Source organism: Pleurodeles waltl, chromosome 1_2 (genome assembly GCF_031143425.1).
Source record: "Pleurodeles waltl isolate 20211129_DDA chromosome 1_2, aPleWal1.hap1.20221129, whole genome shotgun sequence".
Lineage (NCBI taxonomy): Eukaryota > Metazoa > Chordata > Amphibia > Caudata > Salamandridae > Pleurodeles > Pleurodeles waltl.
Window position 1 is genome coordinate 396,378,385 of NC_090437.1, and position 13,902 is coordinate 396,392,286.

General features: G+C 46.4%; 1 protein-coding gene across 2 annotated transcripts in view; it reads right to left on the bottom strand.

Moving 5' to 3' along the window:
* Window positions 1–13,902, bottom strand: part of ECPAS (Ecm29 proteasome adaptor and scaffold) — a 790,558-nt gene that overhangs the window by 653,260 nt on the left and 123,396 nt on the right. For both annotated transcript variants that reach the window (XM_069240017.1, XM_069240008.1), the window contains exons 10-11: window positions 10,122–10,207; window positions 4,718–4,796 (exon numbers count right to left, since the gene is read on the bottom strand). In XM_069240017.1, coding sequence (XP_069096118.1) covers window positions 4,718–4,796; window positions 10,122–10,207 — 165 coding nt within the window. The remainder of the gene's footprint in view (window positions 1–4,717; window positions 4,797–10,121; window positions 10,208–13,902) is intronic.

Here is a 13,902-nt window from a genome sequence, read left to right on the forward strand (position 1 = left end):
GGTAACAGAGCTATCAACGGTGGTGGGGGTGACCCTGGAGATGTCTCCCAAGATGGTCTTGTTGGGTGTTATGGAGGGGATTTGAGGTTCCAGAGCAGACAGACAATTGTTGGGGGCAGCCCTTATGATTGCAAAGGGACACTGCACAACACAGGATGGCATGCGTCCCTCCCAAGCTTTCGCAATGAAGGAGGGGAGTGAATTGGTGTGCCCAGATGGAGAGGCCCATCTTTGAGGCAAGAGGAAGCCCTCAGAAGCTTAACAAAATCTGGTCAAAATGGATAGGTGTTCTGGGGCGGAAACCGAAAGGGACCCGTACTTTTAACACTTGGGCAGCTTTGTGTGGAACACAAGTGACAGGTCGAGGAGGTGGTGAAACAGTGCTGTCTGGCTCATTGTGAAGCCACCAGGATGAGATTAAGGGATGTTGGTCGAAGCTTCCAAACAACTAACGGAAGAAATTGGAGAGACCGAAAAACATAGGAAACTACCCGTGACCAGTTAATCTATAGTACACTGCCCTCGGATCTGGGTGTGGGTACCTGGAGGCAAAGCTTGGGCATTTCACATTTTTGTGGGTGGCAAAGAGGTCTATGTCGGGAAACACCAACGATAGAAGTATGGGAGAAGGACTTGTGGGAGGAGGTTCCACTCAGACTTGTTGCTGCACTTTGATGAGTAGGTCTGCAAAGTGGTCTTTCACTCCCGGTAAGTATTGCACTAGTAGATGAATTCTGTGACGGACTGCCCACTGCCAAATGCCTTGTGCTAATGCCAACAACTGTGGTGAGTCTGTCCCGCTGTTTCTGTAGGGAGAACACAGCAGTCATGTTGTCCATGCAAATGAGTACCACTTTGTATTGAATGTGACAATGAATGCTTTTGGGTGTCAGCTTATTGCCCATAAACTCCAGGTGGTTGTTGTGGAGACCCTGTTGAAAGGGTATATACATACCTTGAACAGTCAAACTCCTGTAAAGGTGTCTCCATCCTGTGAGGGGAAAGCACCGGTTGTGATGGAACTGGGTTGGGAAAGGGCAGACCCAGCAACAGAATGTTGCTGTTCTACCATAGCAAAGAGAAACTGGTGCGGCTCCAGATCAACCCAGCATCCTCTCAGTAACCACCTGCTTGAGACCATTGTGCAGCTAGGCACTCTTGCAAAGGGTGCTTGTGTAACCTGGCATGGAAAACTACGACAATACAGGAGGCCATCTTGCTGAGGAGGTACATAATCTTTCTTACCATTATTTGGTGATCTGGCTGAAAAAGGGGGATAAACTATTGGAAAGCTTGGATCTGTGCAGGGCTGGGATAGGCTTTCCAGTTGACTGGGATGCGCAATGCCCCCAAGAAAGTCTGTATTTTTTAGGGGCAGGAGGTGGGATTTTGTAGTACTCATGTTGAACCTTAGACCATGTAGTAGGTCTATGGTGGTCTTGGTGTGAGCCAAACACTGTGTACGGTTGCGCTCTTAATCAGCCAGTCTTCTAAATAAGGGAACATGTGGAGGCCAGTCCTCCTGAGCTGAGCGGCTTTCACAGTAAGACACTGTGTGAACACTCTGGGGGCCATGGTGTCCCCGATGGGCAGCCTTTTGAATTGAAAATGCTGGCCACTTACCAAAAACCGTAAGTATTGGCAACATGCAGGATCGATCAGCATATGAAAGTAGGTGCCCTTCTGGTTGAGGGCAGCCACGAAGTAGCCTTGTTGTAGTAGGGGAATGACATCCTAGAATGTCACCATGTGGAAGTGCTCTGACAGGATGTACTTGTTCAGTGGCCTGAAGCTGAGCATCGGCCTTAAAGACCCCGTCCTACCTGGGGATGAGAAAGTTGAGGGAATACATTCCTTTGCTGCGCTGGTGAGGCGTCACAGGCTTTATGGTCCCCTTTCAAATGAATGTCTTACTTCATCTTGAAGGAGACGCTGGCTACCACTGTATGTAAGAGACCTTCTCCATTAGATAATCCTTGTTCTATGGGATCTCACGTAAATCCACCTTGTAGAAGGCGGAAGCTAGATGAAGGGCCTTGTGTTATGAGGTAATGTTGTCTGGAGATGACAGCTTGGCAGGATAGAGGTAAGGGTCAGTGAACCCAAGTGGATTAGCATCCTAATCTTCCCAGGAATCATACTTAGGCATGGAGTCAAGAAGGGCCTCATAAGTGTCTAAGGCAGTGGTTCTTAACCTTTTGACTTCTGTGAACCCCCACATAATCATTACTGGAAATCGGGGACCCCACTGCATCATTACTGGAATCCAGGGACTCCGCACGGAGTGATTACTGGAAGCCGGGGTCGCCGGTCCAAGCAGTTTTGTTGATTTGAACCGCAAACCAATACACACAAAACATACAAAAACATCCATTCATCAAACAAGTGCACACATGTTGAAATATTTTATTTAATTCAGAAACAAATTTAAAAAACAACATATGAATTTTAGTAGGCAGGTTGGAACTTTTCTAAAGTCCATTGTGGCCACTCATCATCCACAATATATTCTAACTGATACACTTACACTACTCCCAAGAATCAATCTGAGAATAATAATTTAATTTTTAGTCTCCAATTTTAAATTCCTTCACATTTACAGAACATTTAAACAATTTCAATTTTACTTCATTATTTATATACGCTTTACTAATCTGTTAATATTATTTACTTTTCTGAGCAGCTGCCGATCCCCTGGGTAGGCCTTGCGGAACTGGGGTTGGGGAGGAGCTGACTACTCAGACCACAAGTTAAGAACCACTATCCTAAGGAATAGGAATTATTTCAACAACCGCCTGAATGCCGAATTTGGGGAACCCGAGGAGAATGTGATGAGGGGTGAAAGGGGAGTAAAAGTGGAGGAGTTCAAGGAGAAGAAGATAGAAGTGGTGGTGGAGGGAAAGGAGGAAGTGGAGAAAGGGGTCTAGCTGGAAGTGGACTAGTGCCCTGATCCCGGTGCTTCATGCTCCAAAAGGGGAGAGCCTCCTCAAAAGACAGTTTCCTCTTGTGAGAAATGGTGTCCAAAGCTTGAGTGAAGGCTGTGTGAGGAACCTGCCAGTCTGGGATTGGATCTGCTTGGAGTTGAGTTACTGCTGCAGGTGCTGCAAGATCAGCTGCTCCTGGTCATCAAAGGCAACAGAGCTGTGGGCAACAGAGCTGTGGGAAACAGCCTCTTTGGCGCCAAAGATGGTGTCTGCCCTGCCAAAACCAATTGAGTTTTTGGCACCAATGGATTTTTCGAGCTAGAGGTCGACTTAGAGGCTGGCTGCGGTATTAGTGCAGAGGATGTGCTTGGCATGGAAGATGTTGTTGACACTGGATGCCAGGTCTTCAGCAGCCGTTTTGGTGCCAAAGGCTGAATAGGTGTCTGAGGGACACAAAAGGATGATGGACGAAGTGTTGAAACTTTTCAAACACTCACCCCCAGTCACAGATCTGGGTTTAATCCATTGTTCTTTTGCTCACCATGCCACCCCAGTTTGGACCCAGACATATGCAAATCAGTCTTGACCCTGTTCCCCATGGGAACAGTCCACCCCGAACTGCCAAGCCAGGTCCTCCCTGGACCTGAAACAGGGATCCTAGGACCGGTTTCAGGGTATCACCCTTCATCAGCTAGGCTAGCTTGAATCTAGTGGCACATTGAGCAAGGGACCCATGTCTGATCCAAAGCTTTGTATTGGTGCCAAGCATGGACCATGGGCAGTGACATTTTGGTAGGTTGACAACTGCTTTCTTGGTTTGATACCCAACCCCTTTCTGGGGCAGTGCGCGCCCTGAGTGTGATGCTGGGATGGAGGCAGAGGAGCATTGGTACTCGCAGTTAATATTCTCTTTGAATGGATTTTGACAACCTGTGTTTCCTCCACCTCAGATTGTGACCTTGGCTCAGGGTTCAAGTGAACAGCCTGATCGGCCAAGGGTCCTGGTTGTTCATCCTACTTGGTGCTGCAGTCCCCAAAGAGGTAGGCAGTATCATCTCCTTTTTACTGCTCTATGGTGCATCAAGTGAAATGCAGCTTGCAGTTGTACCGCAGCTTCTTTTTGGAGCAGAAGGTGTGACAGGCCTTGCAAGAGGTTGCAAGCCTGTTTGAGGTCTATGACTCTGTATTATGAGCAGTACTAAAAATGGATCCTTTCCATTATGATAAATGCGTTCCCGTGGTCCGAAGATGGAGATTAATGGTCCACAGAGGGGCAGGCCTCGAACGAGTGTCGAAAAGAACCTGATTGATGAACCGGTCAGAGGTCATGACATTACAGAATATTCTGCAGATGACGGTATATCCAACAGGTATGGAGAAGTTTGAAGGCGAGTAAGACGCACACCGAGGCGTGAACCCAGAGCTCTGTTCAAACATTGCTGAGCCCAAAAGCAGAAAAACAATGGAGCTGATCCCCATGTGCATAACCAGTAATAAGTGGGGTCACTATACCTTGTGGCTCAAAGTATTTTAAGAAAAACAAGTTGCACACATCTGAGCCCAACACTAGATGGCAGGAGTATGCACAGCACATGTATATACAACTACACATTCCACAAACACGATGTTTCTCTGTGCCTAACACTAGGTCAAGGTCAATGGAAAAGAGGGCTTATGGAAATCATTTACTTTTAATAAAAGGCAGAGTAAGATTAATATGGAAAAGGCAGGCGATGACAATGAGAAACTTAAAGAATGCCACTTTGATGTGCCGTCAAACTCAAATAACTTACCTCTTTATATTCATTTATCAGCTTTGTGAGACCATTAAGAAGCATTGGGCCCAAAGGTTTCATTTTCATATCTGGACAACTGAAAAAGAAAAATCACATCGAAGTATTATGTATAATTGTGTGCTATCTTTATTTACGGAGGCCATCCTGATATACTAATATTTTCAGTAAGATCTACTTTTGGACGTATTTAGAATCTTAAATTGCACCTAATCGGCTATCTTTTCTAAATCTAATTTTGCCTGCCTTGCACATTGATTAGTGGGCTTCTACTGACATGTTTTGTGTCCACGTGAGTATTAAACATCTCAGAAGAATGTCTCTCAATCAGGTTTGACTGTCTGATTGAAACTAGCAATTATAAAATGTTGTTTTAGTATTGAAATATTTCCTCAAGTTCAATCAGATGGGTTGACACATATCACTGATGATATCGTGAGTATTTAATCTACTGCAAGTTCTCAACCATAAAAAACAATAAATGTGATTTAGCATTGGTTGGCACACGTCAGCTGGTGCTACACCAAAAGTAAACTTTTACGGAGAGGTCAGTAAATGAGACATCCCTTGCATGTCTGTTTGCCACGTTTAGACCAAGGAAGCATAGGAGACAGTAAATGCAAGCAATTTATTCGAAGCGTTGCAACTTTAAGTGCCCTAGATTTCAACTGCTGTATGCTTCAGGACAAACAAAAGTCCTTAACCAGTAACTGTGTGAGACTGGTCATTGTGTGATAAAAATATGACTAAGTCCATTTATAAAACTATATATTCATCTGTATACTGCAAGGAAGCTAGGGTCGGGTTTAGAGTTTGGTGGACAGTTTACTCCATCACAAACATGACTGATATCCCCCATCTAAATACAAGTGAATTAGTATACAATGCACTCAGTCGTGTATTTGACGGAGTAACCTGTCCGCCAAAATCTGAATCAGGTCCTTATTATTAGTGGCACAAACAGCACAAATAATGTCGAGGATTGACAATGGCAATATTCTACTAACAGGACTCCCTAATACCCATCAAAAACATACAGCACATTGCAGCTTAACTGATGAAGGAATGAAAAATGAAAGGAAATATACTTTGGGGACCATGAACACAGTCCTACTGTTTGTATGCACAGCAAAGAGCTCAGGCCTTCCACATTAACGTGTCTGCAAACACAAGTGAACTACATCAATATACGTGTACTCAAGCTCCAATGTCCCAGATAGGATGGAAACAAGGGACCCCGGTTACTGAAGACTGCGCAGACTGACAAAGCCTCCTGGCCTTTCTCCTCCATTGGTGTACAACTGCAAAGACCCATGCCACTAATTTAGCTGCCAGTCCAAGCACAGCCTTATTTGCATGGACAGACAGTGGTGACAGGTGCTCATTAAAAAGCTGATTGGAAGAAGAGCTTCCGGAAACATAGTGAGGCACAACTTCATAAAGCCAGGCAGAGGACTTTAATCTTAATAAAATCCGTGAAGCACTTTGCCTCGCTCTACCCACTGGCCTTCGAATGCATGAGAGAGCATAAGTCACATAATACTTTTTCATGTTATGTGCTGAGAATACACAGTGCCCACAGTGAATGTACATTACATACAAACAAAGCACAAAACGACTTGTCTGGGCAGCAATCACATGGATAACAGATCAGAGCTGGTGACTGGCTAAGGTGAGATGTCCCCTGAGTGGTGGAGGCACTCCAGAGCTGAAAAAACGAGGAGCGGTCGCCCCAGAAAGGGCCTACGCAATATGGCGCCCGTCATCACCACAGCTGAGAGTCAGAGCAATACACGCCACTGAGGCAGCTGGAAGCCCTCGAACAAAGGGCAGCGTGGCGCCGCAGGTCTCCACACCCTGATTCTCCGGAGACCAGCCAACTGCCAAAGTCGTGGGGAGGAGTCTGCCATCCTGCTGGCAGCCTCCCCCCAGTCGTATTATGACATTTCCGCCAGTCAGTGGAAGCAGTGCCATTAGCTCCCTCGAAGGGTACTGGAAGGGGGCCCCCTAACACTAGCTTTCCCCTAACCTTTTCATGGCAGAGACCCCTCCATGAAAAGGCTGTCAGAAAGAAGACTCGTGATCAGCACATCAGCGCTGAACTCAGTGTTGCGTTGGCTGACCACAATTCCGAAAGTTGCCACCGCGTCAGGATCCATGATCCTGGCGGTGGCGGCAGTCCCCTGGAGGTCCGACCGCCAGGTTCGTAATCTGGCACTTGGACCACCAGGAGTGCGGCGGTCCAACCGCCACCGCGGGTTTGGCAGACTTCAGACTGACAAATTCATAATTAGACCCAGAGTCTTCTTTAAATATCATTGGGGGTGACTTTAATGGTGTGTTGACATCTGCACTAGATAGATCACATGCACCGCACACCACAGATATATTTATGCCCACTCCTCAGACGTTTTGTAGATATACTGGGCATGACCGTCTCAGTGGCAGCATCACCCCATCACAAGAGGTTACTCCTATCATTCCAGGGTCAATAAAGAGTTTTCCAGGTTAGATTATATATTAACACTAGCTGGGTAAGTAGGGATGAAATATAGAGCAGAGTACTTGGCACAAGGACTGTCTGATCATTCTCTACTTTGGGTTTCCATTGGCCAGCGTTACTGAGACAGGGGTAAAAGTTGGAGACTGAATGCTTGGGAAGGAAATTAGGACAGACACAGAACTTTACTTTTTAGAAAACAAAGACTTTGTGGACTTGGCAGTGACACTGTGGAAGGCTTATAAAGCAGTGATACACGGTAGGGCGTAAGACATTATTGCCTACAAAAAAAAAAAAAAAAAAAGCACTTGAGGAAATGAAAGACAAAGAGGGCAGACTGACACACCCAGAGGCAGTAAATACAGACTCCCCTTCTCCCTTGAGCTTTAGACAAATTGAGGTTCTACAGGTCAAATAAAGAGGACTGGCCACTAATGAGGTAAGAACTCACCTTTTAGCCACACAACACTGCCTTTATGACACGAGAGATAAAGCAGGGAAACTATTGGCTTGGCTGAGGCGATGGGAACTAGAGGTGAGATGGGGCACCCGATGTGTAACCGACTAAGAGATTACAAATTAGTTTGCCTGATTCTATGGAGGCCCTTTATAGGGAGCGCCCTTGAGCTGAGAAATACCAGACAGAAGATCCCAACGCCACTGACATACCAGTGCTCCTTGCCGGATGGTGACAGTGGACCCACCCTGATCCCCATATATCTGTCACTGAACGTAGAAAAGGCCTTTGACACAGTTCATTGACATTTCATGATGCATGCCCTCCAGAGAATAGGATTAGGGGTAAACTCTTTGGCATGGGTAGCTCTGCTTTATCGAGAGCCCTACACAGCAGTGTGGGTCAACGGCATAACGGCAACCCAATTTTCTATTCAGCAGGGCACTCGTCAAGGTTGTCCTCCTTCCACCCTCATATATGCACTCACCCTGGAACCCCTGGCATGTAAGATCTGCGACAACCAATGTATCAAAGGCTTTAGGGCCCCAGGATCCTCCCTTGCACATGCGAAAATTTCACTGTATGCAGAAAATATTCTCCTATACCTAACCCATCCGAATACTTTAGTCCCTGAAATGTTCCAGACATTTGAAAACTATGGTGTCTACTATGGGTATACCATACATTTGAACAAGTCAGACCTCTATTATGACCACGTCAGAAACCGACCATGTTACATTGGCAGGATAACTGACAGTGTCACGTGATGGCTTCAGATATCTGGGCATTTATGAGACAGTGAACCCTCAAAGTAGTATAATCTGCAACATTGGCAAAAATATTATTGGATTACTGCATGGACGCAGAGCTGGAGGACACTCCATCTTCAATAATGGGTAAAGAAGTCATGTTCAAGATGGTCACCCTCCTCAAATTTTTCATGATTGGGACAACATAGGAATCTCTAGGGTGGGAGACCTATTGAGGGAGGGGGCGCTCATACCTTTTTCCTCACTTCAGCAAGAATATCAGCTCCTTGACACAACGTTTTAGATATCTCTAACTTCAACATGAATGGAGAGCAGAATCTATCCCATCAGACCTCTGAGCACTCACCCTTGGAAGGTAGGTTGTTGATGGGGGAAATAACTGAGAAGACGGTCTCGTCCATAAACAGAACCATTAACAATAATGTGCCTGAAACCCTACAGAACTCAGATGCACCTGGAAAGCTGAAGTAGGCGAGTTAGAAGACATAGATTGGGAAGCTGCTCTCATGTTCCCTTGAGAAGTGGCAATCAAACCTAGATTACAACTCATTCAGCTAAAGATACTACACTGGATCTATGACAGAGCGCGCGCCTCTAAAAACATGGGGCAGGCGAACTTCCCAGACGGTTTACGGCGCAGGGGTCAAGTGGGGGACTCCTTTCACTCGCTCTGGACCTCCCCGGTCATACGCCCCTTCTGGCAAAACCTTCTGGATGAGGTGGGGAGGATACTTGACACTACACTACCGGAAGGCCCAAATTACATCCTCCTAGGTGTCAGGAGCGACATGATCAGTGATGATTGCTCAATTTGTTTATGTACCTGTTTCCATAAGCAAGATGTTGTCCCAATGTATGTTCTCATATTGATGATACTACATCTTGTGATGCTATTCAGTGTACCTTGCTCTCCCTCTTTGTCTTCAGTTATATCTTGGGTATATGCTTATGAAACTATTGTATTGTATTAAAAAAAACATACAAACAATAAAAATATTTCTGAAAATAAAACCATAGAGCCAAAATCGTAACACGTTCCGGATCGAGGTGTTTCAGATGCACAGGAAACAAGCAAATTAGGTCACTGGCATAGTTTCTGTGTCAAGTAGCCACAATCTAATTCCCAGCTGTGATGTTCGGAAGATCTGTGGCTAGCCCTGTATTGGTGTCACCAGCTAGATGAGTTCCTTCGAAGAAAAAAATCTATATGCAACTCTTCCACGTAGGTAATACATGAAGTTTGCTGAAAAGAGTATATAACAGAAAGTGCCTTTCTAACATCAGTGGTAATAGCAGATGGTGACTCCACACCCACTTTTGTCCACCACAGAAGAATTCATATTGGATGAAACATCCATGCCCTCTAGTAAGAGAGCCATACACCTGGAAGCACTGAAATTCAAAGTACAACTTACAGCAATCTTCCTCAGGGTGAACCCTAAAAAATGGCAGCTACGAATTTCCCACCTTCTACAGTTTACATGCTTCTGGTTAAAAGAAGCTAAATCGATACATATTGAATGTTGCAGAGAACCCTTCCCTCAATTACACAACAATGCTCTGAAACGTTGCATAATTGTTGGTCCTGAGGGCCACTTCACTGCCATGGTCAGTATTGTGTCAAATGAACCAATACTTCGTACATCTTAGATAATAAAAAGAAACATTGTTACTTACATTATGCAAATATGATGAACAAACTGCAGAGTCAAAGCTCTTAACTTGGCATTGGAATTCCCACCGAAAAGTCCATCATATACCACCTATAAAGGAGAGAAAATACAAAATAACTACTTAATCCTTTTTAAAAGTATTAAATCCTTATACAAAGAGTATTGAGCTAATTTTAAAGGCTTTACAATATTTAAAAAAACTAGCATAAGTATCACCTTGACAAAACTGCCAACCGCTGTTATAATGGTTATACCGCATGAGCTCCGAAGACTTGTGAAGAGACACTTCAGCTCTGCATATTTAGCATACAAGCATTAACGCTGAATGCCAGAGATGGGTGAAACGCAAATTCAAGATACACTACGTGGTTCAATAAAATGTAATGCTTATTTGCAAAAAGTAAAATGTCAGAATGTAATTCAGCACTTACATGTCCAGTCTGAAATCTCAAGAAAAAAGTAAAAGGTATTAATCATAAAATTTAAGGTGGCAACAAGGGTAAGGAAGGAAGTGAAAGGGGGGGGCGTGGCCAGCAGCCGATGAAGCTGCACGTGTAGAGCGGCTCTCCAGGGCAGAGAACGGGACCCGGACCGAAACCTAGCCATCAACAAGCCCCGAAAACCCCATCAAACTCGATCCCAACATTGGCGGTCCCCAGAATAGAACTCGGAGCAGTGGCGGCACTCTCAAACAAGTAAGAAAGAAAAAAATACGATCAAGCCCCGGAGCTCCAGAAAACCAAGATGGCGGCCACGTGGGGAACCGGGCCCCACATTGTAGAAATAACAAAGTTCTCCGACCCTAAGACGCGATCTCGACAACCCGATACCCCAAACTGATGCAGTGAGGAAGCGGCGACCCCTACGGCCACATTAGGAGAGAGGCGAGGAGCAGCGGCGTGAACGTAACGGCGCTGAGCCCGGAGGCCCAAAAATCCAAGGCGGAACTTGCACCGGGGCTAGGGGGCACACAGACGGCAGGCTCCCGGAGACGACGGCGCCCACTGGGAGCCCCCATCCCAACACAGCTGGGAGCTTACAGCACTGACTGGGACCCTGGGCGAGCAGGCGAGATCCATCCGCGGCCTAGAACGGGATTGCAACCCAGATCCCATGTACCCGAGCGTCCAACCACCCGGAGATCGGAGAGATGACAATGGAAACGGGGGAGCAAATTGAGCACGCAACCAACTCAAGCGCAGTGAGTAACCAATGTTCCAATCACCTCCCAGAAGCATTAACCCCCCCCCCCCCAATGGGCCCCAAGGGACCACTCCAGAATCTCCACAGTAGCAACCGGGCCCCAACATCAGAACTAATAACATTAATGTAAACCAGTCCACTGGGGGCCCCATCCCGACACGGCTGGGAACTTGCGCCACCGACTGTACCCTGAGCGAACAGGTGAAGTCGGGGTCCATCCGCAGCCCAGAACGGGATTGCAACCCAGATTCCGCGAACCCGAGCGACCAACCACCCGGAGATCGGAGAGACAGCAATGGAAACGGGGGAGCAAACTGAGTACTCAACCAACTGCAGTGTGTAACCAATGATCCAATCACCTCCCAGAAGCATAACCTCCCCCCCAAAGGGCCCCCGAGAAACCACACCAGAGTCTCCACGGTATCGCCCGGGCCCCAACATCAGAACTAATAATATTAACGTAAACCGACCCAGCCGCGCACTGGCCTAAGCACCCCTGTCGAACTAAGAGAATTGCACACCGACTGCAACTTATTTTGCCCGCCAGCGCCCCAGTGGGTGGCCCCGCCGCGTTGAGTGCTGCACAATACGCTAACCCCCTCGCTTAAAATCCTAATCATCTAGCTGGCGAAAAGTAAAAACCTATCGAAGGTGTGACCTCCGAAGACCATAATCGGACGCCCATATCCTAACCTGCCGCAAATAGACGTCCTCGCCTCCACCAATACATGACAAAGCTAACAAAATGGGAAAGCCCAAAAAACGTGATGGTCAAGACCAAGAAGAACCAACGACAAGATGTCCGGACAGCCTCCCCACTCGACCTCCCAGTGTACAAGAACTCAACAAGAAACAACCCTGGATACAATCCTACAAGCCATAAGGGAATCTCGCGAAGCACTCAAACAAAAAATAGACAATCTAACGGTGGACTTATCACTGCTGAGAGACGATCATCGAAAACTCACAGAAAGAGTGGGGGCCACGGAAAAAACATTAAACGCGGTGACGTCCACACAAAAAACATTGACTTTAGAGACGTCCGAATTAATATCCAGGATCAAAACCCTGGAATCCAGAGCTGAGGATGTCGAAAATCGCTCCAGGAGGAGCAACCTAAGAATAATCGGAATACCGGAAGGTATGGAACTCTCAGCAGTGAACACAGAGACATTCCTAGAAAATTGGCACAAAGACACAGTCCCACCAGAAGGCTTTTCAGCATTCTTTGCGATCGAAAGAGCACACTGAGTCCCCAGCAGACCCCCTCCACCGGCATCCAGACCCCACCCAGTAGTAGCAAAACTACTGCACTTTAAGGACAGGGACTATATCCTTTCGCAAACTCGTACCAAAGGGGAAATCATACTAAACAACCAGCGTATCATGGTATACCCCGACTTCACCAAAGAAACCCAAACTCAGAGAGCTTCATACAATAACCATAAACTAACCCTACGCGAGAAAGGCATCGAATATGCAATGCTCTTTCCGGCTAAACTCAGAGTTGAACACGAGGGCAAGACGCACTTTTTCTCAACCCCACAGCTGATAGGAGATTGGCTAGAAACCCTAAACTTCACATCTCTAAGCAAACCGAGTAGCTCATCCCACGCCCCTGGCAGGAAACGTGGTAGATCCTCTAAAAGAGCACTAGAAACTGCATCCTCCAGACACCAATCAATACAAGGTATGCGTAAAGCAGTAGATGCAGTAGCGGCCTTGAACAGAGGAGCCCCACACCGCTCGCAAACCTCAGGTGATGCCTCTGACCATGACTCGAGCTGTGGGAGTCTTTCAGTCTCATCCCAAGACACTTGCACTAATCTACCAAAAGTGACCCCCAGAACAGCGGAAGAACTCATCTAACTCCGCAAGAACCGGACAGTGATCACCCAATTTACCAAGCAATCACCCCCTATATACAACCCCTGCAGAGGTGAAACCTCTAGGCAACCACTAAGATGTAGTAAACCTCGAATATTCACTCACGGGCAGCAAATATACTCCAGCCAGGTCCCCGGAACGTCCCGGGGTGTAAGCTCTCGGCCCCGACGCGCCTCCCACCTCCAATAGGAAATAAGATAAATTGTATGGTTTGGACAGGGAAAGTTTTGTTGTCCGGTCCTGGGGAGAGGGAGTTGGGGAAAGTTCGAGTTAGAGTTGGGAATGGGAAACTCATGCAAACACAATCTCTTTAGAAGGTAGGTCTCAAACTAAATATAGGTCGACTAACTTAGCCTCACTCGCCGCAGAGCCTGTGAGTAACTCTGTCAACACAACCAAGATTAACCAAGATAATGACAACTCACTATAAAATAATAACCTGGAATGTAAGAGGCCTAAACAATATGTCCAAACGATACAAAGTCCACAACTACCTTAAACGAAGGGGAATACACATAGCCCTACTACAAGAAACTCACCTGATAGAGCAGGAAGTTAAAGCCCTTAGCAAAAGATGGAGAGGTCAAATAATTGCCACTAACTACTCAGCCTATGCTAGGGGAGTTCTTATGTGGATCCGTCCTGGGGTCCCTTTTCAGATATTCCACAAGGTTATCGATAAAGAGGGAAGATAC